Source organism: Falco biarmicus, chromosome 11, assembly GCF_023638135.1.
Source record: "Falco biarmicus isolate bFalBia1 chromosome 11, bFalBia1.pri, whole genome shotgun sequence".
NCBI classification, from domain to species: domain Eukaryota; kingdom Metazoa; phylum Chordata; class Aves; order Falconiformes; family Falconidae; genus Falco; species Falco biarmicus.
The window spans coordinates 22901705-22929028 of NC_079298.1; the positions used below are offsets into that span (position 1 = coordinate 22901705).

At 39.4% G+C, this 27324-nt stretch overlaps 1 protein-coding gene across 1 annotated transcript in view; it reads right to left on the reverse strand.

The window, feature by feature from the left end:
- Positions 1 to 27324, reverse strand: part of DPYD (dihydropyrimidine dehydrogenase) — a 367004-nt gene that overhangs the window by 52917 nt on the left and 286763 nt on the right. The window contains exon 19 of the mRNA XM_056356052.1: positions 18932 to 19074. Coding sequence (XP_056212027.1) covers positions 18932 to 19074 — 143 coding nt within the window. The remainder of the gene's footprint in view (positions 1 to 18931; positions 19075 to 27324) is intronic.

The following is a 27324-nucleotide window of genomic DNA, read 5'->3' on the forward strand; positions in this document are numbered from 1 at the left end:
AGAGGAACGTACTGAATTAGCAAGCTCTTTGGATTTACTGATTATCAGATGACCCTTCCTGCAACTTGACTGAGAAAGAACTACAAGAATTCAGGATATTAATTGGTTGCTTAATCCTATGTCATGATACCACCACTGCAGTCCAGGAGAAAAAGGACTCAGTAACACTAGTTGTGCCTAGGTTTCCTAATGGCAGTCCTTAGACCAGACCCAAAGGCTGTTTAGAAGTAAGCCTGCAAGTTCAGCCCTAAGCGTGCCTTCCAGGGAACTGGTGCTGAGCATGCCAAGCACAGTGGCAAACCACCAGCTATGCTCAGACTTTTGCCTACAGACAGACAGTGGTATTCCCCAGACCGCTGTGCTCAGGAAGTACAGATATATCTGTTCAGGTCCCAGAGCAAACCACAGACTTGCTGAGGTCGCGAGGCATTTCTAGAGATTGTCTTGTCCAGCCTCCCAGCTCAGAGAAGGGTCAACTAGAGGAGACTACACAAGATCATATCCAGCTGGGGTTCGAATATCCCCACAGACAGAGACTACACAACCACTGTGGGTAACCTGGCCCAGTGTTCCATCTCCCCTGCAGGTTTTTCTTATATTTAAATGGAATTTTCTGTGTTGCAGTTTGTGCCTGTTGCCTCTTGTCGTTTCACTGGATACCCCTGAGAAGAATGTGGCTCTAACAGAAGTGTCCCAGTGAACAGCACCCATTAAGCTGACCTGTTAGTATGGGTGAGCACGGCCAGGCACAGAACAGAACAGTTCCCTTCTGCTAACCACCACATGCCATTCAGTGGTACTGCTAGGCCAGGTCACTTTATTTTGGATACTTTAGAAACACAGATAGCAATATAGCTTTATAAACATACAAAGCAATGATCCCTGACCTGCAGAGCTTAACATGTAGACACAAAAATGCTGACAGCAGAGAACAGTCTGTCCATTTACACAGATTCGTCTGGACCACTTTGTGGATATCAGCTCAGATTTAAACCCACCGAAAACTCCCACCAAACTGCAAATGAATAAAAATATCCCTGACTCTTCTCTGAACACCTTTGCATTAGCTAAACTCTAATCATCCATCAGTGATGAGGTGCAGGGTTGGTTGAGTACCATTAATTGTCAGTCCCTGGAAATGCTTTGAAATTCCAGATGTGTCGTTGTTTTCAGCCTCTAATTCAGCTTTTATTCTAAAAGCTTAAAAGAATGCTCCTGATAATACCTACACCTACATACACACATAATGAACGCAACAATGAAACAGACACCTATTTTAGAAAGTGAATGTGTGCACATGCACAAACACATCCACACTCCTTGGACAGCAAAACCCACCTTGGATCATAATTGACATCAACACTTAAAAAATACAGGAAATACAGAATTGTTTTCCACATTTCAGAAATGGTAATGCAACTAGCAATTCTGAAGACAGGTACACATCACATTGTAAAACACCGTACACTACAGCTGTACAAGGAAAAAATAAGGGCAAACTATAAAATAAGCACAAGAACATTTTCTATGCAGCACATTTACATTACACAAAATCTGTTTCTCTGGAGAAACAGTGTGGGCATTAATTAGGTCTGTTACGCATTCCATAGAATTCAAGATTTTTTTTTCACAGCAATTATAGAGCACATCATAATGATTTCCTGTACAGGTTATTTAACTGCAAAACCCAACTGATGCTTATTTAAACCTTTTTATTCACCAACGGATTCCCTGTTTTTTAGTGCATGGGTAACACTTTTATTAGCTATTCTTAAAAATACTAAAACTGTAAAAAAAATACAGTTAAAAGCCATGTCATGTCACTTGAAACAAGTTCAGGCACTGTTGTCAAAATCCTGAAATATTTTGACAGGATGTATACACATGAGATACACTGGAGGATACCTGTAATAACCTTATAAATAAAGAGGCTTCTACTGTTTTCCATCTTGTGGTACAGTGTTATGAACTGCAGTAATATAAAAATGTGCAAAGATGATATCACACTAAGAGCTAACATTTGATCCTTGTGAGTGTATACGCAGTGTGCTGTTCACCTTCCTTGGAAAGCCAGGTAGGTTCCAGAACCAAAGGCAAAATTTAATTTTTTAAGAAAAATGTAGATCTCTGCACTAAAGAAAAATGTTAACTGAAATGGAAAGACTTAGAAACAGAATTAGCAAGTGGTTTCAGATGATCCTCCTCTTCTGTAGGAGCCTTATGACTATGGTGCCCAGTGGTGCAGATAATTAACCAAAGACATGCCTTTCACTGATTTCACTGTGATAAAAGCAAGTGCTTATGTTTATGGGCCTTTCCTAGAACAAGAAAGATGCAAACATTAACATACAAAACCAACAGAAATAGTTTTGCCATGAATTTGGCAAATTCAAAAACATTCGGAGCTTTGAAATTTCTTGTGTTGCACAAATTAAGACGGTGAGATTGTGTTTTATGTTTACAGTATCTTGCCTGAATCAATGCAGAAGCCTTTGCTGCATTTTAAAAGGTGGTGAACAAAATCAAAATAAAAGGTCACCCTAACCCATCAGCCATGACAATTTCTACACCACAGAGAGAGGTTTTTAGCATCATACCTGGCTGCCTCTGAATCACCAGTTCAAATGACACCATGGCCTCTTTTCAGCACAGAAGAAGTGGAAGGGTAATAGACCAGGTGAGATTCAAACTCACGCATCCAGAAAAATCGCCAGAGAACTGAACCAACCCATCTGCACACATCATTAATGCCCCTGCTTCGCTCCCGCTGCTTGCACTGGGAACAGGCATGCTTCCCCTCCCTTGCAAAGCTAATCGCCAAGTCCCCTCTTCTGCTGGTATCTTATTTTACAGGTGTGAAGAGTAGGAAAAGCAGTCCAGCAACAGCCATACTTAAAATGGAACTACCTTTTGTTTGCTACCACCTCTCATTTAGTGTCTTATTAAACCACCTCAACAGGAGATAAAGGTGAGCAGGGTGCTGCTCTAACAGCTGTTGACCATGCCTTGCACACCAACCAGACTAGCAGCACAAAACTGAACTGCAACCAGCCCTGCCTGGTCAGCTCCCCTCCTCAGCATCACGTTATTACCAACTAAACACAGCAAAATGGGCTTCCCTTTAGAACCTGAAGTAAAAGCCTGAACAAAGATGTAACTTCACAACGGAGAACATATACATGGTCATACTGTACCAGACCATCCGTCTGTATCCTGTGCACATTACAGACAAGTATAAGAAACAAAGTCACTGTGGATGAGTTGCTCATGTATTTTACCAGCCCAGGTTCTGGCAGGAGTAGTGCTGGAACTTTGCATAGCAGAGATGGCACCTGTTTGATATCCCTTGAGCCTACGTAATCCAAGTGAATCTGTTTTATGACTGTTCACCGACCCAGGCTTTCACCTGAAACATTTAGGTAGAAAGTAGCTTTTTCTTCTTTGGAACATGAGAGACGGGCCCTGTAGGACAGAGTGAGGTCCAGATCACAATGAAGCTGTTAGCTGCCCTGCTGACAAATGCTGTCCTGCTGTCTTGCTTGTGTTTGTCTCCAGCTTTGGATCAGAGCTAGAAGAAAAAGATGCTGACTTTTTTCCTGCTTAGAAAGGTAATGCAGAGTATTAATACTGCACTAATATACAGGGAGATAATATCGCATGAACTTGGTTTTACTGCATTGCCTGGCTCTGTCTTGGCAGTAGAACTGCTACAATTCAATTTTTAACATCTGACCTCCTCTGCTTTCCCCCAGATCCAGACGCCAATGACTGCCCCTCATGTCCCAAAATAGACAAGCAAGCCAAGATGCTATGTATGATCAATTATATCGTGCCCTCAGTATTCTGAAATCTGAAACTGTCCAGTTTAAGTTGCAACTGTAGGTTACAATTCTAATCTATACAGACATGTCTGAGGTACTAAAAGACACAATGCCTGTTTTGCTGCTGGTAAATCACACACACCAAATGATCTCATTGGGGAATGGGGATGTGAAATGAATCACAGGCTAAGGCTCTAAGTAAAACTGTTCTGCAAAATGCAATGATGGCATAGGCATGCAAAGGTTCCTGCTGATGTCTTGCATAAGAAATGACCTGTCTGCTCTATTACTAAATAAAGATAAATACTGAGTCTAACTTTGTCAAAGGATTTAGACCCATTAAAAATCTTACTTGAGGAACTGGAAAAAAATGTCAGGAGATTATTATGGCACAAAAAGAATTTTACAGGTTACATGATTGTTATTAATCATTCACATCGATCTGAAACTTTTAATTCACATATTTTGAAGAAAAAGTTCATTATTGGTGACAGGTACTACCACATCAGCTATAAACCACTGTAAATACCTTTGCTTTTAGCAGAATCATTACACAACAGAGATGCCAATTTCTGAAGTCTTTACTGAGGCAACCCCCCTGTACTGTTCACTGAGATCTCTGTGTAAGGTCTGTGTAAGACCTTTTAGGTTTTGTCCATCTATGTTTCTAGGAGCAATGGGGAAAATATCCTGATACAGCATTTTATTTTTGTTTCGCTCTCTACAAAAATGGATTGATTCCTGTCCAAACTTTGGCATACCCTGTGGGACTGTGTGGAAGACCTGTGCCATCTGTGCAGAACCTGGTTGAAGTGGCTGAGGCATTTCCAGTCAGATCACCCACTAAAGTAATTCCTGTTCAGTGTAATCCTTGCATTTACCTACTGGGGGATGTTGCAAAGGAGAAATGACTTTCTCTAACAGTAGAAAGAGGAAGCAATGCACTCCTTCTCAGTCATTACTCTGTCCACTCTCTCTTACCCTGTGACCTTCAGTTTTTACACTAACTTATTATTATACGGTGAAATTCCAGCTGGACAGGTGATGGTGGATAAGACTGTGCCAAAAATGGACTCCAGTCCCCACCTGCATCATTTCTATTCCATCAATAGCAGGGATTTCAGCAGAGGCGGCAGAGGAGATGAAGAACTAGACATGTTTGTATCAGTTCTTCCCTATACTACTTTCAACTAAGAAGAAGTAGTGTGTCTATAACCTCATATACAACTAGCTCCCTGCAAAAAGCTGGAACAGGTCAGAGAATCTAGCCTGTTTAATAATGTGTTGCTTTGCAAGAACTGTAAGTATCCTTGGTGTGACTAGAGCTGTGAGAACAAGAATGCTCCAATGTCTGGCAGCAGTCATGCTCCTATTTGGAATTGTCTCAAAGCTCTACTGAAACACTTTGCCAACAATAAATTTGTAGTAGGAGACAATAGTAATAGTTGGGAGAAAATTTTGATTTTTCCACCCCTCTGAAATAAATGTTTCTCCCTTCAAAATATAGGTGTAAAATAATTGTCATTTTTATGGAAACAGAACTAACAGTAAGGAGGCAGATGGGTGGCAGTGATACACAGTCTAGAAGTAAGAAGATTGATGGGTATATATTTGTATACACAGATGCAAATCACATAACTTGACTGTTCTACCATATTAGTTTCCATTTGTTGTAGCTGTACAACATCAAAGCAGTGATGTCCCCGTATATTGCATTTAGTGGTAATGTAACGGACTACCAAAAAAAAAAAAAAAGTGAGTTTCTAAGTAGTTTCCTGGCAATTGAGACAGCAGGCTCTTTCATCTGTGCTGTAACTGTGGCAGTGCATTGATTTAAACTCCTTCTGAGATCTCAAATGCTTTTATATTCTTAGGTTTTGCTGGCTGCTTTTTTACTTCCCGCCCCCCACCCCCCCTTCAAATGATAAAATTCTAGCATTTAGCAGAATGCCATCTTGTTACCCCAGAAGAGGGAAACTTATTTCAGCTTTGGTTCTAAACTGCATAGGATCTCTAAATAAAATAGCTCTCAAAATGCCATCCGATTAGGGAATTGGCCTTTGACTTCACAGTTCTAATAATCTTACCATAGCAAAAGATGAACAACTATTATTCCCCTGAGACACCTGTGAGAGGTTTTACAATGGATCAATAATTTTGCTTTTCCATTCATTTGGTTAGCTTCCATTGAAATATTTTTACTGATATGCCCAAATGGTAAGCAAAAGATTTTACTGTTTTCATTTTATATTCTATTTTCAATTTTAGCATTATTTATCATCTTTTTATAGAAGCTTTCTTTTTGTATTAAAAATTCTTCCTGATAGTATTACAGACATAAATCCACCTTCCTGTTAGAGATGCATTTATGAATGACCCTAAGCTGTTTTTCATACTAGCTGAGGCTACTGCTCTTTTGATTAGTCCCTACTGATTAAGAATCTGGTGGAAAAAGACTGGAATTGTAAATGAATGCAAGGTAGTTCAGGAAGGATTTTGTTTGTACCCACCTGGGTTTCCATATGGATAGATAGCCTTAAGAAAATCTATTTCATTTTAGTGGGCAGGAGTATGATTATTATCTGGGTGAGGCATACATACAATTTAAAATTTATTCTCAAAAGCAACTAGCAAAATTGACTCAGCTAAAGGGAGAACTTTCTGGGCCACGCAATCTTCATGCTGCATAGCTCTTGTCTATGGAAATCAAAATGTATGTTTTTTAGTCCCTGTACAATGATTCAGATGTGCCCAGATCTACAAAGTAAAAAGCAGTACGTTCAGCATTGGTTGTCTGGCACAGTACTCACAGTAATGTGGCAAAAGCTGTGATGTGAGAGTAAGCAGACAAATAAAATCTCCTCTGAGAGGGGTTTCTGTACTTAAGATCTTCAGGATACCAATATCTATGGAAAGGATGCCTGTGTAACAGTGGTTGTTCCTCCCCATGTCTCATTGAACATTGACTTACCAGCATATTAAATGCATGGCCTAAATTACCCTTTCTATCAGCAATTATTACTTTTGCTAGAGGACTGCAGGGTTAAGAACAGTAGGGGAAGTGGATTATCAGACAATGTGGTACACTGTCTGGAAAAAAATGAGATTCTTTGTTTTAAAGAACAAATCTGTAACTAAGAAAAAGCTTCCCAAATATTGATACAGTACAGATGGAATGATTTGATTCATTCACATTAGCTGCTTAAATGACTCTAGAGAGATAGGTTAGCAGATGGGATGTTCCTTAACAAGGCTTCAGATACTGGATCAAGATGCAAAACTGATTTGGATGATAGTTGATAGCCTTTTTAAAACATTAGAACTGAGCTAATATACATGAACTAATGAACTACTATTTGTTCCAAAGTCTAATATGGCTTTCAGAAAGTAGTTTGAAGGACTCAAATACTATGTCAATGAATTGTCTGAATTGTGGGAAAAATCCACATAATCTTTTTTACCAAGTCCTAGACTTGAAGTCCTAATGAGCTGAGGGCTTACTAGTGATACTTGAGGGGCAACACACAGAAGAAACATTCAAAGATGCCAACAACTCCAGGCTCTGCTGAATAGGCAACCATTCACATAGGGCTTAAGAAATCTATACATATAAAAAAAAATAACTGGATGGTCTGATGTCATGTGGGTGTCAATAATGAAGTATTTCGGTTATTTTGTTATACCTCAAGTGAATTCATCAGACAAGCTTGAGGTAAAATGTCATTCTAACCAGAAATACAGGCTAATGTCAGCAAGTAGGGGAGCTCAAAATGTGTTAAAAGGAGAAGGTCTCCAGTCCATGCCAGACAAGTTTTCAGGGTAAGAGCTCTATCTCCTGTATACCTTGGATCCTCTCTACAACAGGACAACATAACACTGACAAGGTGTTGAGCAGAGCTGAGCTGAGCTGACATTTATGGAGCATCAAGGCAGGGACCACAGGTAAGGAAGCAAGGATGCAGTAGCTGGGCAGCAAGAAGAGCCATACAGCTTGTGTTGAAGCCACGGCAGCCTCCTGAGACAGGATCTAATGAAAGCCTCCCCAGCACCAAGGTGACTATTACTCCCACAGGCACAGCAACCCCAGAGACCTGATTTTTGGGGGTGAAAGACAGACCTTCTTTGTGTGTTGCACTTCAGCAACCTTGGGCAAATGTGAGTGGCCAACAATGAAGGAAGAGAAAAAAAGTCCAGAATCCATTAGCCACCTATCAGACATGGGCACGGCAGGGGATAAGAGCACTGTAAGGGATCCTTCAGGAATGTTATCTGACACATTAATTCCTAGCCTACTCAAAAGTATTTTTTCTCCCCTTAAGTTCCTCTCTGCCAATTAATGTATCTTTGATCTAAATAGCTAAACAGTGTTTGGGAGTGGGAAACGTACTTATCAAGGGACTCTGAATGATGCAATTTTGTATCCCATGTCTTTGAGAGGGGAAAAATGGAAGAAATCAAGAATTTTCAGAAGACTCCCTGAGGTAATTCTTTTTTTCCCCCCTGTCAACCACCCCTAGAGGAATGGTTATATTTCCTTATCTCACTAAAGCATTCTGTCAGTTCTTGGAACTACAAAGTGGACCTTTTTGCAGTAGGTGGGCACACACTGATAAAAGTGTTGATCATGATCATCTTTCCTAAGAAAACAAATATGATTCTACATTCCTTGAGCATTGAGGAGTGTGGGAAACAGCCTCATAATCAGCCATCTATAGCAAATTGTATCATTGCATTGTAGATCTACAAAATGTAAGATATCTTTGAACGCAGATGAACCAACTCCCCTGTGTAAACAGTCCAATCACATATAGAGGCTCTACAACTATCTTTAAATATATGTTGAATATCACTTCACATTTCATTTATTAACACCCAAAGGTCTCACCTCTCTAAGTACTGTTGTGAAAAATGAAATCCTTCAGTTCTCCCAGTGGTTCTACAGCTGCTGGTACAGCATCAGCAGCTGTGCCAGGCAGATGTATACTCGACTTATTTCCATGAATGGCATCCTCCAGCTCCTCCAAAGATATTTCTAAAGCAGGTATCAGTTAAATCACTCAGATCTGGTGGTTTGATGTTAAAAGTCATGAAGTAACATAACACATTTAGTCAGAAGGTAGCAGTGCTTTTAAGATTTTGTTTTCTGAGAGCTAAGCAACAGGAGCACCATCCTCTCCGGACTGGAGCTGGTCCATTATTCCATTTTTGGAAAGGCATATTTGTCAGAAGTGAGTGTGGTTCTAGGAAAGTACACTTTTCCGAAAAGAACTGTGTTCTGAAAAATGTGTGGAAAAGAGTTTCAGAATTACCAATATGTGCTGTTTGACAACATGGAATGCAATGGCTCCATTTAACTTGAAAATGTCTGTTTTGCAATCCAAGTTAATTGGAATGAAAAGGTCAAAACTAAAACATGTTGCAAAATGATTGAAACATAGATTTCATTCACCCAAATAATATTTCTTTTCTTTAAATTTCTTAATTCCACACATTTTTAGAATTTTGATTATTAAACTGGAAAACCCTTCCATCCTTAAACTTCCCTGTGACAGAATAATTATTTCCTGATCATTGGTAATACTCAGGTCCTATAATGCATAACAGATCCAGGGTAAAGCTTCAGCTTTCTTCACCCCAGGACACTCTAAATTAGATACAGCAGGGACTTGAACCCAGATCTACTTTGATTAAAGGAAATTTGTCAATGAAAAACAGTTTCCTCAAAGAAGTTTTCAACAAACTCTAATGAGAACCATCTACTGAGGGACATCCTCCTGTGATCAGAATTTTGAAAGCTGCAGACCTCTCAAAATCAAAGAGAAAAGCAATTTTTCCATTTTGGAATCTCAGTTCAGTCCTGCAATGATTAACCCCTCATCCTTGTGAGTCTTTCCCTCCAGTACTCTCACATTTTATTTCAGCTAAAATTACTTTCATCCTTTATCAGCTTGCCTGTACGAATTTGTGCAGCAGCTGCTGTGTCCATTGAAGAGTGAGATTCATGTGAATAAAACAGTTCTGACCCTCCGAGTCCTTCGTGTCTGAGATAAAAACCCACTTCCACTTTTCCTTAGGGATTGTTTTACCTATCTCTTTCCAAATAATAAATACCAGCAAGAAAAGCAGTGACATAACTCAGGTATTGAAGGAAGTTAAACCCTTTCTTAAACTACTGCCAGCTTCAGAAAAATGGTTTCTCTGTCTGTTTCTTTCATTCAAATTGCATGGATAAAAGGACCTCTTGCCAGCCATATCAAGTTGTGTCAGGGGGCTTGTGTTGCAGTAGGAAAAGAACTTCAAAAAAGGCATCAGGGCTCATATTCCCAGATTGCTGCCTCCTTCCTGGGCAGAAAAAAAGATTTTTCTACCACTGGGAAAATTGGCAGGTCAGTCACCAAACTCCAGCGAGCCCTGCATGGAGCCTGAGCCAAGCTGCACAGCTGTGCGTGCCTCTGCCGGCATGAACTCTAGGACCATGCCTTCCCTGAGCACAGCTCCTCCACTGCTTGCTCTCCCTGTCTTCCTTTCACTGCCAGCTACAGCCTCTGACTGAAAGATAACAGAGCTGCCACTATACAAAAAAAGGAAAATTTCTTACATGCGTACTTTCTTTGTATGACCCATAACATTTCTGAGAAAAACTTCTCTGACAGAAAAGCTTTGCAATCCTGAATGTTTTACGCTTTCCCCTTTTTGAAAAACAAGTCCCCTGCAGTTACAATACATATAATTTAAAACAAAACACAGGAAATTCCCTAAGTAATTATTTGAGATGGCAGTAAGGAAAAAAGAAACTCATCATTTTCCACTGTGCTTATCCTTCCTTCTATTTACATTTTCAATATCCAACAAGGAGCTGCGTACATTTTCAGATTCAATTTCCAGTCACCTCCACATTGGTACACAAGGGGAACTCTGCCTACAACAGAGCTAGTTTCATGTCTGAAAGCAACCTGAGCTGAGTAAAACGACTTGGCCACAATTTCTTCAACACTTAACTCAGCCTCCTTTGAAGACGCATCTCCATATTGCTTTTACATTGTAACCTTTTAAACAAAACTCACTAGATGTCAATTCACACCATGTGGTTTTATCTAACAGGGAGGACAGCTCTGTGTTTGTTCAGTAAGATAGCAGCAGCAGGAACCCACACCTGCAGTGTGAATCCACATCAAAAATAGGTGCAGCAGTAGTGGCTTTTGGAAAGACAAGCAATGTTGTGGATCTTTGGGAGAGATGGAGAGAGCATATTGCCGAAGCAATTATTCTTCACATCTCTTCAACCATTAAAAGTCCCATGTCACCAGACCCAGGGAAGCAGGGTAGACCCCTGGGCAGAAGAGGAAGGAGAAGACGGCTCAGTGTCCCCAGGTGTAAGAGCAGAGAACAAATCCTCTACAGAGGCTGGGAGTGGCTGGTATAGGACAGCATTTGAACTGATGCTCAACTGAGACCTAATTGTTATTAAATAATTATTATCATTCAGTGATAGTTAAACCTACTTTGCATGAGAATCCATTATAAGAATGACAAATAGCAACTGTTATAGAACGAGCTTGGATTCATTCTTACAGATTTATGAAATAACAATCCTATCTATGTAGACCTCATTTACTAGCTGGTGAAATGAGCAGAAATAAAGGAAAGCTAATAGATAAGTCCCATAAGCAGCTCAAAATAAAATGTAAAACTACTGCAAAACTGCACAAAATGAAAGGCATTATTAGCTTAGAGTTTAGTCCTGATTTGAATATTGCAACTTTTCATTAAAGGTGGCAAGATAATAAAAGTAAAAATCAATAATGAAAACTTGTTCTAATTTGATACTGTTTTCCAACTATAACCAAAAAACTTTCTAGATTGCTCTTTGACAAATTCAGATGTCCATTAAAAGCAATGCTCACAGAAAGTTTTCATTATCAATTAGCAATTCCCATCCCAAGCATCTGTAATGGAGCAAGCGTGGCAGTCCTCTAATGACGTTTTTTTATTAGCACAGACAGACAGAACAAGTTGAGTTTCTGTAATTAGCACTGAGCTAAGACAAAAGCAGAAAACAATGAAATGTTTATCAGAAGTGATCGCTTGAGTATGCCTGTCCCAACTCTTCTCTCTCTCACATTTGTTTTTCTTCTAGGTTGACATGTTCAAAGAGCACTTTGTTCCCTCTTTTGTTTCTGCACGTACTGTAAATTTCAGCTCTTCAGAGAAGGGCCACTCCATTCAGTGCTGCGTCCATTGAAGACTTTTTTAAGCATGCAGCTCTGTGAGCAGCGGAGCTAATGATATCTGGCTTCCAGCAGCTCTGTGTCTCCTGGTTGGGTTCTCTGACGTCTAATAAGGTGTGACTGCCAATTAAAGCCTTTCCTGTGGCTGACAGAGTCCTAACAGCACTGTCCCATGTGGATTCTCAGAGGTCTAATAAAGGTGAGCTCATAGCACGCTTGTGCTTACAGTGAAGGAATGCAGGTATGCGCTCTCCCCTGCCTGACTTTTTTGTTGTCTCAAAACCTGCTATAGCAAAATACTTTCTATCTTTTGGCAAATTTCAGTGAAAATGGCCCAAAAGCTCAAATGTGACTGATGATACTCAAAAGGACATATAAAAACATATCAACTTTCTTTGGAAATACGGGCTAAAACTTGCTGTTTCTACATGAGACTACATTTATCTCAAAGCACTTAAATCTGATAAGTGGTTTTGCCTGAAATGGTATTTTTGGTCCTTAAAATTGTTGGTGGATTTAAAGAGACAACCCTTGAATCTCGTCTTGTATCGTTTTGGTGGCTTGCCACTGCATCCAGCAGTCCATTCTTCAGTCATCAGTTTAATTGGCAAGAAGAATTAGGTCCAACATTTTAACTTCTCTGTATCATGGACAGCGTTGTACAGAAAGGCTTTGTTGTTCTACCCCTTGAGCCACAGCCTGCATCAGAAACTTCAGGGTGTCCAGCTGGTGTCAAAGTGTGTCCCTTTTCAGATCTATCCACCCACAGACCACTCTGCAACTGGCACAAAGCAAAGCCTTCTGCCTCTGCGCCTCCCAGGCACGGGTGTAAGGATGAGCTGGGGGCATAGGAAGGGTGGGCACTTGGTGAGTCCAAGCAGGAGAAGTCCAGCCTTCTCTGCCACACCGATGGCACCCTGTGGGTGTTTAAGACTTGCAGCCACCCACCTGATTTCATTCTCCTTGCACAGAGCTGAGATTAGACGCAAGGAAAATACTGACCACTCAAAATCACTTTTTGTTACAAGACAAAATATATTTTTTCCCAAGTGTCATCAAAAACTTGACTTGGAATTGTAAAAAAATAGCCTGCTCCATCACTGCCCTACTCTGCACTCCCATGTTTTCAACCTCTTACTTTTTCACTCTCCATACCATTAAATGGCATAAACTGTAATTCCTGGATGAGAATTTTTTTGGCCTCATCTAGACACCAAGATGGGTTTAAAACAACACTAATTAAGTACATGCAGAACAAGCTCTGTACTTTGCAGTTCTGTAGCTGTAAAAAATCATAGAGAAACTGCATCAGAGACCTTAATGAAAATAAAAAACAAAATGGGGAAAAATATGGTAAATGATTACAGCATACCTTTACTTCATGGGTTTTTGCAGGTGGGTTGGGTTTTTTTTGAGATTGGGGTGGAGAAAATGGTAACATCTAAATATTAAGATGTGACAAAATGTTTATGAAAAGGTATTTTTTTCCCCTGTCATTTCACAGTGATTGTATTTTCAGAGCCTTGCTGTTATTTTCTGATACCCAGGACATTTTATACAATGTAGAAGGGTTCCTCACAGGGTTTCACATTTGCACAAATACAATAATGCTCTCTCATAGTTCAAGTCCCACTATTTTGTTATGGAAAAGCTTGTTTATTCAAACACAAAGGACCATCCTGCTGTTATAAAAATCCCTCAGCTAAGTGCTTCAGTAAAAAGCCTGCTGAAGAAAAAATAATGATCAAACTGTCCTGAATCCCTTGAGACTCTGCCTCCAAAGAGGTACCAACAGGAATGTTCCTTGAAAACATTACAAAAAAGACAAGTATTCTTATAAAATCAACGGCATTCTGTGTTGGGGGGAGATTTTATCTTGCAGAGGTAAAACTATTGCTTTCCTATCATGGGCTGTCATACTTCCAGAATAGTTTTGTTCTTCAGATCCCTTAGGTATCCTACACAGCTGGTGTGGGGCAGGAGAGAAGGGCATGGGCCAGCTCCAGCATGACAGCAGCTCTGGCTCTGAGGTGAGGTATATTCCCACCTTAGTCCCTTGCCTGAGAAACAAGGAGGGTCATGGTGCAAGGTCTGGAGGCAGCAGGTGTGCATGGACCAAATATAACATGGTGAAGACTGCAGGAATTCCTGTAGGAACAGGAATGCAAGGTACTACATCCCGTTCAGGGCAAGTGGGAGATGGGTGAAGGTTGGTCTGAAACAGGGCTTGGGGCAAAGCTACAGGCAGGAATGTAGCACATTTCTATCCACCATTATATGGGTGGATTTTAAATCATTGCTATGTAGAGACCCTTATACATCCGTTTGGAGCAAAACAGGACACATGTGACCTCCATATTTTGTAAGAAAAGAAATTTGCTTGAAAAGGAACCCATATTCTTTACAAGTTAATGACCAATATTCAAGATTAACAAAAGTATTCCATGCCAGAATATAATGTAAAGAGACTCTACCATGAAACAAGTATAGTTCAGAAAGCACCCCTTTGTTCTACCTTTTTTTTGCTACATCTGCTAGAAATAATGACTACAGAATCTCTTTCAACAAAAGGTCATTTATGTCAATGGACAGAACACAGAGGATCAGATCACCTGCGGTAATTGCAAATTAATGCTCTACTGCTAATGCATTAACTACACAATATTGATCTACAATTGAATCATACAGGCTACTGTGAAGTGATTTTTACTTTAATATTTTTACACTTTTATTGCTTTTTCTATAATGCGTTTTCTCTTTCCACTGGAATTTTCTATAATTGTCTCCATTTTTAATTTCCTACAGTGAGATGACTTTGAAAAATGTATGTCTCTTTCAAAGCCTTGCAAAAATCTAACAAACCATCAATGTGACATGGTAAATCACATACATGATGCAAAAGATGCAAAAAATCCGATATACATCTCATTTTGATAAATGAGAGCTTTAAAAAAAGCTTACTTAAATTAAAAAAAAAATACTTCAGCCTCACTAGAAGCCCATAGTAATGAGCTGTACCTCAGAAAGATGCAGCTAGACATTTCTAGAGCTTTTGGTATGCAATGAGTGCAGGATTATCTCCATAAATAAAGTTGTTATTTTTTCAAATTTCATGCCTGTACTGAAAAGGGATTGGTGGATTTGGGTATGTTACAAAAAAGTATAATGCTATGGAATCAGTGGAAGAACAATTATGTTTCAGCATTTTTAATGAAAAATTAAAAAACAAATGTGGTCCTATTGTAACTGTTTCTGAAGTCCATGAAGTGAAAGAACACTGTTAAATTGCTGTACAAAATTTTAATCCCAGCTAATACTGACTACAATGATCCAGTTTGTTATCTATATCTCTATATCTAGATATCTCTGTATCTATATATATATAAAACTGCAAGAGTTTCTTACACATGAACCTTTTGCCAGTAAAATTACTAAGATGTTGCCTTCCATGTTCTAAAGGAGGGGATAGAACACACTTTAAACACTGAAACTCTATCCCCAAACCATTTCCTAGTATAGCTGCTTGCTTAATACCACCTGAGATGGTTATAGCATATATCAAAATATGGCTTACCACCTGACTCCTGACTTGCATTCCTGTGCATGATGATTTTGTAAATGGAAAATAAATCCCCACATTTTGAAAATAAAAGCAACTGGAAAAAATAATGGAGAAATGATTGTAGGTGAAATAGCTGCAGAGGAAAACCTGATCTTGCTTTTAATGGAGGTACATTTATTATTCATAAGCCTCTTCTCTAAGAGATATGCCACATCGCAATTAAATCAACTCACACAATGCCTTCATATTATCTTAGCCCATGAATGCCCCCCTCTCATGGTAGAGAAGACACAGGACTCTTGTCTAGGCAAAATGAAGGGAAGCCCAACGGCCACGCAAGTGCTGCCCTCCCCGGCGCTGTAGCTGGGCTGTGCGGATGGGTCATACAACCTGTGCTGCTCAGTGATATCAGACTGTGTTTGAAGCTGGATGAACTGACACTCCCCACCCTTTTCAAATACTGCTAACAAAGAAACACCCACATGCTATTCTGTGTAACAGGGTAGTGATAGCGGTGGCAGTACCCTCATTTGGCACAGCCGCACACAGAGTTCACTCCGGCAGCACCAAAGCCCGGGCTGCTTGCTTTCTGCCTCTGGATTGGTTATAAGGTGTCCTCAGGGTTTTGTAAACATCAAGTAAGATCACAAAACGTGCGGTACTGTGTCAGTCCGAGTGTCTATTCAGCACCACCTCCAACAGTGTCCAAAGCAGATACTTGAGATAAAGCTATGGGATGCATACACAATTCCCCCAGTACAGTCCCAGCTTCTACTCACTTAGGGACTTGCTGTGTAGTGAATCCTAATATGGTGAATCACTCAGTAGATCACTTTATTTGATGCTATCTCCAAATTCTGTACTCGCTTTGTGATTTGGTACTGAGAAAGCAGAAGTGAACTGTCAAAGCTGTTAGGATAAACAGCAGAGGTTTTGACTATTGAAGGAACAACTTAGGCATTTGATACCAAGGACATGTGAGTGACAAGAGATGGGATTCAGGGAAAAGTATATTAGCTGGCTATTCATATAACCTTGTTAAGAGGGAAAACAGCAATGATTCTCATAGTCCTAATTATGTTCCAAAGATGACCCATGAAAATAAGGCCGCCTGCTTCTGTCTATGACAATATATCTTGCCTGAGCAGCAAATAAAAGTTTCAGTCTGGTCCCAGTCAAGTGTATTTCTTGTAAGACTGTCTATAGAAATTACTCATTTCCTTTTCCTTCCATTGGCCTTTCCCAAGATGAGGCAAAGATTTATGGCCTGTACTCACAATCTTGCATGAAGTTTACTAAAGGCTTATTTTTAAATAAAAGTAATTGAACTAGTTCAGACCCTTACCTACATGGCAGCTTTACAATCCATTTATCTCAGATTAGTTTAAATGACTTCTCTACTTTAGTGAAACAGAAATAAGCCACTCAAACTGAGGATAGGCTTGATCCAGAGGAGTTTAAAATCAGTTCTAGAGATGATTTAAGTTAAACTGGTGAAGCCTAAGGACAAGAAAAGAGCTTTTTCACCGTCTCCGGGAAAAATCTGTTGAAAAGAGAAATTGTCCTGTAAAGTGCAGAAGACCAGTATAGATCCAAGTAATTTCTGAAAGTCAGTTCCAGAGAACTTGATTATTACTAAAAAGAAAACAACAATTAATGTTTTGTAAATCCAATATTCTTTCTCTTGAGCGCTGAGTGGGATGTCTGCATTAAATTATATTTCAGCATTTCCCATTACCATTGGGACAAACCAAAGGAAAAGAAAATAAAAAATAAAAAAAAGACAGCTACACAGTCTATATGAAGGAAAAGTGCATAAATCACATAAAAAAACTTCATTTTCAGTCATCCAGAAACAGATACAGCAGACATAGAACAGAAAATCATTCCACTCTGTGTAGTTCAGCTCACATAACATTGTTACAGACAAAGCCATCAAAACTGCATCTCTATTAGCATTAAACGAAATGCACCTATAGCAGTAAAACCATTCCCCTGCCAATCCTATGTTTTTGTAGACAAATGCTGCTCTGTAATTTGCACCATTACTTAGTATTTATATGGAATAAGCTCTCAGACCATTGCATAAGAAAGGCAGACTTTTTGTCTGCCCATGGGAAAAGAAGAGTTTCAAGCATTCTAATACACACTAAAAAAAAAAAAGGAACTGGTATTAATAAATCCAAAGAACATAGTAAGTAGTAGCCTTCTACTTCAGCTCCCAGAGATGCTAACTTTGATGTGCACTAAAAAACCCCATCAAACCAAACCATTGCACTGGCCTATATTTATTTATTTATTTATTTATTTATTTATTTATTCCCCTGAAACATAGCAAACAAATGACTAATCTCAGCAGTCACCATAGCTGTGCAGGAAGGATGGTCACACCAAATCTAATTTTAATCTCAGTGAATTGTGGGAATGAAACCACTGCAGCCATCCCATGGAGTGACACAAAGCCGATATTCACAGGATCCTCAGCTGCTGTTATCTATGATGGGAACCACAGATAAAGGGGATGAGTATCTACTAGAATGTAACAATATACAATGGAACAGTGTAACATAAACACCACCTGCTCCTTAGTCATTCTAGATATGCTGCAATGGTGCCCTGACATGCCTAGTAGAGCAGGTAAGGGGCTGATTTCCAACCAATTTCCTGGTTCCTATAACAACAGGCCACCAAGACATCCTTCCATGACAGGGACTAACTAACCATGCCAGTCTGGCCAGGACCTCAAAACAACCCATCAGACAATGTAAACAGCCTCAACCACTGTATGCAGTCCGATACCTCACTCCAATGCCAGCACCTTATGCAGGAGGTACGGCTCTACACCTCCTGTTCCAATAAACATGCTTAAGGGACACAGATGCCCGGAGAAGCAAGAGTTACTTTAAACTGATTCCCAGCGGGACCGAAGTAGTGCTCTTTAAAATCCCTCTCCCCTCAAAAAGGCTCTTTGTAGAAGACAAAACCTGAGAATAAAGGAAGATCACATATCTCAAGCTTAACTCTGTGTCAACCTTGTTTAAAGATGTTTTAAGTTTAAATCCTGTAGGTCAGAGAAAAAAAGTGATGACATAGTCATGCTAGCCTTTTTCCAGATTAGTACTGTGACACCCAAAGTCATCTTTTGGCAACTCCTCCTCCATCTGAAATGAATCTCTCTCAGCAAGAAGCACAAAGCTAAAACCATGAAAATTCCTTTCAATGGTATAACCCCCCCAATATCCTAATGTTTGAAAGGAAGATACATTATGGTTTTAATTACAGTTATTCTAATTTTAATGTTTTAAAGAGAGAAAAGTTACCTGTAAAACAGAAGCCCCACTGTGCAGAAACTGGAGCCCACTTTCAGCAGAATCAATGCCTCCAGTTGCTAAGATGGGAAATCCTGGGAGAGCACGGGCTATGGCAGACACTGCGCGAAGGGCAATGGGCCTAATAGCGTTTCCTACAGAAAACCAGAACATTCTGTTAGCAATATCAGAACATATCCTGATGTAATTTGCACATCCCTCATGGTAAGAACATCAGGAACTAACATCTAATTCTGGGATGCAGATGTTATATTCATTTATAAATTGACACCAAGAAGATTTCAAGTGGTATCAATACTTGTAAAGTATTATGAACTTGGCTGAAACACAGGAAAATGCACAAACATTTGGATAAACATTGCAAAGCTGGCTTGAACATTTTAGCTGGTGGTCAAAACAAAGGCTAACAATGTCTGAGACAGAAAGCAATACTTTACCATACAGTACACTGTAGACGCAGATCTATGTTTCTACATAAAGAAATCAGGTTCAGTTTTTGAACACAGATGTTGTCCAAGTAAGAGGGAACATCTCATTTATTTATGTCTAACTAAAAATTGTTTAAAAGTGCCATTGCAGTGGACTTGACATTTCATATATTATTTAGTATGTTTCCCCTTTGGATGTCTGCAGATTCAGATAATCCTTTAAGCCCCCTTTAACTATTAACATGATAGAAGCTCAAAAGAATAAGGTATATTCATTTATGGTTGTATCTCCAAGAATAAAGCTCGCATTTTCAAATGGTATATACAGGTTGAGTCAGACAAGTACCTGCTACATTTAGAGGCATTACGATTGAAATCTCAATACACTGTGTCTGCAGTGCATCTGCTTTGGCTACATCCTGTTGATGGTATGCAAGTATGAAAAATATGCATACAGATGCTGCTCATTAAATGATGGATAGCATAGACAGCTGACACTTCTAGTTATTTATTTTTTAGCCTAGTTAGGATTTCTCTAGATAACTCCCATATTCTTAAATTTTCTAACTTAATTTAGAGGACCTTTAGGATAATTTTATGTTATCATTGGACAGCAACACAGTAGTGTAAGGGAGGGACACATTGCTCCCAGAGGAACTGACTGGCTGTTGACGTACGCAAGGAAGTGATAATAGTTATCTTTTTCTTTTCTTTTTGGGACTGTATTAGGTAACTTGGGGAAGTACCATGAAATGAAGTACTTCTGAACGCCCCTCATGGATGTCTTTATAACCTTTAAAGTTTTGACATTCTGCAAGAGCAAATAACAGAAAGGGAAGAAAGAAATAAAAAAGTGCAATGAATAAAGCCCCAGGAAGAAGAAACCACAATTAGAAAGTGTGGGAAAAGAGCCCATGTGGAAACAGCTGCTGCATCACCACACCTCTGCTCAGGTGCCTGACCAACACCATCTCCTTCAGACAAAACTTCATCCCAAACAAGCTGTGTTGCCATTCTTGCTCTACACTTTCTGAGACAGAGGCACTTCAGCCTGCTGGCTGGATTTTTAATCTAAGAAAGTCTTTAATAAAGGGTAAGTTGCATTTTTCAAGCAGCCCTGTCTCACTGAGCCCAGCACCTACCCTCCCTCCAGTGCCCCCATGAGGGCTTCCTCTCAGGCAGAGGTTTACTGGCCTTTATGGAGAACCTACTGTTGGCTCATGATTCTGCTTTCTAGAAAGAGCCTCTGCCTTGCTTGTGCATCAGCATTCTAGCTGGGTCAATGAGGAGAATGATCCCATAACAAGTTCAGGTCACGAAATCTGTCATGTTTTGCTTTAAATAGGACTGACATTTTGTCAGGGAGCTGTTTTTTCCATTACAGAAAACTGAAATTTGGTTTGTCTTGACCATTAAAAATACTATCTTCAGTTTACATTGCCTTTTGCAACATACCACTGCCCCTCACCGTAACTCCAACAGCCAACACTGAATTCACAGGAGACCCTGGCCCTGCAGTATTAAACTCATTCACACCCAAAGGCTCAGCTAAGCAGTCTCTATTGACACCTGCTCTGGATTCAGCACAAAATTATCTTCTAGGGCAATGACAACTTCTCCTGCCTCAGGATAGATGCCTTCTCACTACATACTTAATACAACACCTCCTCCTTCTTCAACAGCTGATTTCTCCACCTGAGCAAAAACCGGAAGTCTCACTGTCTGATTAGAAGACTCTTCCACCTGCCATCAAAATACACTGGGTGCTCTTCCATGCCCATGTTAGGGATCAGACTGCTCACAGGCTTTACACAGATACTTCTTACTAGTTAAACAGAGACTACATAGAGACGGAACATTTTCAGCAGCTAAACTTTCGTTTGCATAAATGGACAGCTTAACACAAGATGCACTATCAGTGTATTTTGGAAAAAACTAGAGCCTAGTTCATAAAAATTAGAAATCTCACCGAAATGGCCTTAAAGAATCTAAGATCATACCAGAACAGATCACAGAAAGGAGCTGGAGCTCTACAGGAACTTTCCACAGGACGCTAATAATTATTTGCTGTCATTTGAGCTAGATCAATTGTAATGTATTTGAAAGGAACAGAATGGTTTTCAGAAAGAGGACGACTGCTAGTGTCCAAAGAGCAAACACTATGACAGAATCAATGGTCCAGTCTTAGCGAAAGACTTGAGACCAGAAAAATGGAACCATACTATTTACTCTCACGGATTTATTTATAAAGCCTTCTGGAGGGCATACATGCCAAGATGTACATTACACAGCCAAAACCATTGAAAATAATGTGATGAAAAAACACTAGTTGGTGAAATTATTCAAATATTCAGTGTTTGAAACTGAGGCTACAGGTAAAGCATCAGACTTGCTATATGGCTTTCAGGCACTGACACAGCTGCTCCAGAATTTCACTGTGATGAGGTAGTTATTTTTTAGAAAGGTGTAAGAATACAGGTGCTGGTAACTCTGAAATCATGTGGCTAGAGGGAAATTTCTTACTAAACTACATGAGTTAAGAACTGACATCTGCCTTGAGGCATGAAGGTCTTTTAACCCCAATGTAACTCTGAGAGTTTGCATTCAATCAGTTTTTAAGCCTTATAGACCCTTGACCTTAATGATATTTTGTAGCAAAGAGTTCCACAAGAAAATATTTCCAGAATATAATTGTTCCTTTTTTTCTGTTTGATCACATTAGCCACCTTCTCACTTCAATGACTGTGTCTGTACAATGGTCAGTAGAGGAAAAGAAGCAAATGACAGCTTATTTAAGGTTTCAGCACAATAGGTAATCAGAAAGGTCTTCATTCAGCCCAAAGAAATCAAGCATATGATTTGATGAAGCCTAACACAGATGGCAATGAGACTTGGAATTTATTACTGAACATAGGTACTTTTTGGTACTAGCTGCACTTGATATTCATAATATGAGTTATTACTTATGTTTGGTGATTAGCAAATTAGTGAGAAATAGGTATGATCGCAAAAGTATTCCATTCATCTATATATAATTCACCCCAATGAATTTAAAAACATTTCATGAGTGCTTCTGATGAGAGTAAATACATGGCTCTAACAACAAGCAGAGGACTGACTGAGGTGTCACTATTCACCTCTGCATTTTTTTTCTTTAGTCCACTGAATATGGAACAAGCACATCAGAAGGGGCAGGTATTCTCTCCCATGAATTTCTTTATCAACAGTTCAGAAGCTTCCCCTTCTGTAATAAAAGCCACTGGTCTGGAATACAATGTTATTCACTTGTGATAGAGATCCTATGGACTAATGAAATGGTGAAACAACCTTCCAGGTTAAAGCCAAAACCCAAGAAAGAATACAAGCAATAGTGATGCCAAGTTATAAAAAAAAAGGCAAATAATAATTAAAAAAAAAAAAAGGCAAATGAGCATTGAATTTGACCTAGAGTCTCTATTTTCCTGCATTTTCATATTAGTACTACAGGAAGGTAATACATTCCATTACAGACACTTGTGGAGAAGGAGTTTTTAAAAGGTTGAAATAAAGGAGATCTAATGCCAAATTTTAGAAGAGCTGTAAGGAGTAGCTGGAATTTGCAGAATGTTGCTGATAAATCAAGTGGTATTTAAGAAGCTGAGGTCCAAACCCAGCATGCAGATAACATACTAAAAAATAAGCATCTACCACATACTTTGACATGTTCCACTAGTTAATCACCTGTAGCTGGGGAAAATGCTGATATAGAATCATGGAATTACTTAGGTTGGAAAAGACTTTTAAGATCATCAAGTCCAACTGTTCACCCAGGACTGCCAAGTCTATCACTAAACCACGTTCCCTAAGCACTGCATCTGCACATTTTTTTTAATACATTCCTCCAGGAATAGTGATTCCACCACCTCCCTGGGCAGCCTGTTCCAATGCCTGACCACCCTTTCAGTGAAGAACTTTTTCCTAATATCCAGTCTAAACCTGCCCTGGCACAACCTGAGGCAGTTTCCTCTTGTCCTGTCGCTGGCTACTTGAGAGAAGAGACTGACACCCACCTCCTTTCAGGTACTTGTAGAGAGCGGTAAGGTCTTCCCTGAGCCTCCTTTTCTCCAGGCTGAACAACCCCAGTTCCCTCAGCAGCTCTTCATAAGACTTCTTCTCTAGACCCTTCACCAGCCTCACTGCTTTTCTTTGGACGCTCTCCAGCACCTCAACGTCTTTCTTGCAATCAGGGGCCCAAAACTGAACACAGTATTCAAGGTGCAGCCTCACCAGCGCCGAGTACAGGGGGACGATCACTTCCCTAGTCCTCCTGGCCACACTGTTTCTGGTACAAGCCAGGATCCTACTGGCCGCCTTGGCCACCTGGGCAACTGCTGGCTCATATTCAGCTGGCTTTCAGCCAGCACCCCCAGGCCCTTTTCCTCCAGACAGCTTTCCAGCCAGTCTTCCACAAGCCTGGAGCATTGTGTGGGGTTGTCGTGACCCAAGTGCAGGACCTGGCAGTTCTTTTTGTTGAACCCCATGCAACTGGCCTCGGCCCATGGGTTCAGCCTGTCCAGATCTCCCTGCAGAGCCTTCCTGTCCTCAAGCAGATCAACACTCCCTTGAAAATGGAAGACAGACAGAAAAAATACCTGGTGGAGATGATATGCTACATTATGTTGAAAACTACTCTTTCAAGTCTCTCATTATGGAACAAATACTTGCTATGATATAAAGATTTAAATAATAAAATAATTATATGTTACAAAAGTCACTGACCTTTTTCATGCCTTAAAACAAAGAGTTTTGTTGTTGTTTGTTTTTTTCAAATAAAAACCGAGATTTTTCATTACTATCAGGGACTTCAGTAGGCAAAATACAACATGAAGAAGAGGCAGAACATACGTCAATCAAATGCCTCTCCTTGGCCAGCACAGGTAGCCAGCATTGCCCCTGTCCTCTGAGGATAGCAGGCTGATTACAAACTGATGAGAGGTATTATACCTACTTATTTGTTTGATTGTTTATTTTTCCTTAGGAAATAAAAAACACTTTACCAATGCCAGAAGACACCGGTTTTATTACAACTTCATAAGCCCTTGGAGTACCCGGGGGACTTGATCCTGCCTAGCATCAGAAATGTTCAATAGATTGAGACTTGAGAGGCAAACTTAATGTCTTCTTCAAGAAGAAGCCTGGTGCTAAGTTTCAAGCAATGCAGTAGCTTTGGAAGTTCCCAGCAGAAACAATTCAGACCTTCTTGATCCCAGTCATCCACCAATGGGGAAAAAACCCAGTGGGGAAAAACCCCACAAGCCTTGAATACTGAGCTACATTCTCACTTGCAATATACTGTACCAATACGGTAGTTTAAAGTCTTTTAACACATACTTCAGCAGCTCAAAATGTGCCTTTAGGTAAAGATGATCCAGGTCCATTAAAAAACAGCCAACAGAACCAAGGTGAATCATTTCAAACAGATGACACTGAGCCTGAATCTTGAAACTGTATGAATGGTCTTTATCAAACTCTCTATCAACAAAAAAAACAGATTTAAAAGGAAAGCAAACTCTCATACCTTTGGTTAGTAGATTACTTAAAAGCAAATCTTTGTATCTATGGTTACTAGGTGGAATAAAAATGAATTTGGGTCACAATTCTCCCCATTCTGTGCACTGTAAAGTAAAATTAATTTTTAATTTGCATTATATTATATTACATTGCAGTTCTTTAGAAATTTAATATCAGATTTAAACCACAGAGCCTAAATATTACCAAGAAAAAATAGCTGATACATTATTTTTGATTAATAAATTACTGATGAAGACTGTGCTGCTAAACCCCAAAATCTAAGCAACATCACCCTCCCTCCCTCTGTAAATACATTCTTGGAAGACAGCTGACATTGTTATCTCCCTGACTGTTAAAATTAATAAAGCTAATGACAAAAGAAGTCAGTGACAGCAAATAGCAGACTTGGGTGAAAAAGCATTACATAAGGGAATTGGTCTGCAAAAGTTCAGGCACAGTAGATGATCAATCCAATGCTGCAGGAAGTAACTAGATAAGAAAGTTTGGGGATTAAGAAAAAACCACTGAAAACAATTCTTTGTTAAGACATTTTCTGCATAACGTGTATGCTGCCTAGTACTGGTGATCAAAGTACTTTATATATATAATCATCTGCACTGACAAACAGTCCAGGGAAACGGACAGGTTATACACAATTCATTTGCATTGCATTCCTTCTGATTGCAATTATTCTATATGTTCTTTCGCTCTCCCACCTGTAGGTGGCCACCATAAGCTATACTTATCAAATAACTCATTAGCAGGGTTTTCAATACTGTCATATCGAGATAATTAGCAATTTATTTAAATAACCAATTTCTGTGGAAATAATTGCCATGGAATGCCCTGAACCTACTTTTTATAAACTATAATAAAAGTGTTAAGATAATCCCTGACATTTGCAAATGCCATTAGTTCACCTTTCCTTTTGATAGTGCTATGGCATTATGTTTAAACAATTACCCGATAACGTGGCAGTTTAATGAAACAGTGTAGCAGGCACATCCTTCAAAATGGCCAAAGAATGCATTTACATGCAAAAGAAAACCCCATGAATAGACATGTTTTAGAGAGAAAGACTATCCAAGCTGTTAGGAGGTCTCCAAATGGGGGACACGATATTCAGCGTGCTAAAAAATACGGGAAGTGCCCAAAGAGCAAGTTCAAGATGGACCTTGCCATGGCTTTAATTCCGCAAAGTGCAACGCATCTCAGGATCCAGAGAAGACTCTCCTCACTGCTCCCTATCTATTTTGCAGCCTGGTCAGTCCTTCAGTCCCTTATTACTCACACATTAATAGCCATTTGCCAAATTCACTAATAATAATGTGCTATTTACTTGGGCTCTGGCTATTTCTAGCCAAAACTTTGAATTATTCATTTACCAAATGGAGCATTCAAAGGAATATTCACTTTATGAGGTGTCCCTACAAGAGTTAGCCTACATCTTCAAAGTAATGGCTACCTTATGTTTTATTTTATGGATAATTTGTGAAGGGTGACATGCCAGCACTGCCAAATCAATGGCAAAGGTTCTGCTGACTATGACTACAGTGAAGTCAGGCCTTTACCCGAACACTTTAGAATAAAAGTAATGATTCTGCAGATGTGAAACAATTTCTATCTCACTCTGCCATCACTGGCTCTTGAAACCCTATCAACTGATTGCATTCTACCAATATTTGTTAGCATATTGTGACTACCTATGCCAAGGCTTGTGTTAATATTTTCTCTGATACTTATTTCCCCTTCCTTTTTATTTCAAAGCTTACTTCTCCTTTGAATCTATTTGGGATACCTATGGGCTTGAGTCCAACCCATGACTGGAAAAAAAGTACTAATAATTTTGCTTTATGTTTCCTTTGAAAAAAAAATTGTACCCAAATAGAAAAAAAAAAGTGGAACTTTGACAAGCACAGAGAAAAATCAGTGTCCTTTTTAGGATTTATTTTGACCATTTATGAATTGATACTAATGATTATTTATGCCCTTTCAACTGCAAGTTCATAAACTCACCAGAGTTCTCATTCAATAAATGTTTAGCAGTCATCAGAGACTTCTCTCAATTAAAAAGGTTAGAATCCGAGAGGGTGAAAATATTAAATTTTTCTTATCTGTAAATATTATTTATCCAGGAAGACCTGGGGGGATTTTCACTCATATCGAACTTCAGTAGGAAAAATCAAGAGGACAGATACAAATTGTTTTGCAATTGCTGCAAGAGCTGGTTAAACATTTTCTAATAAAGCCATTCTCTCCCTGAAAACTACAGATCCACTAAAAATTGCTACTTCTGGTGATCTGCATGAAAGTTAGCAAAACATCTTCTGTTGCAGTTTATCAGATGTTCATTACTTAATTTCATTCATTCTTTCTATTTTGGTTTGACTTGAAGCTGGAAATTGT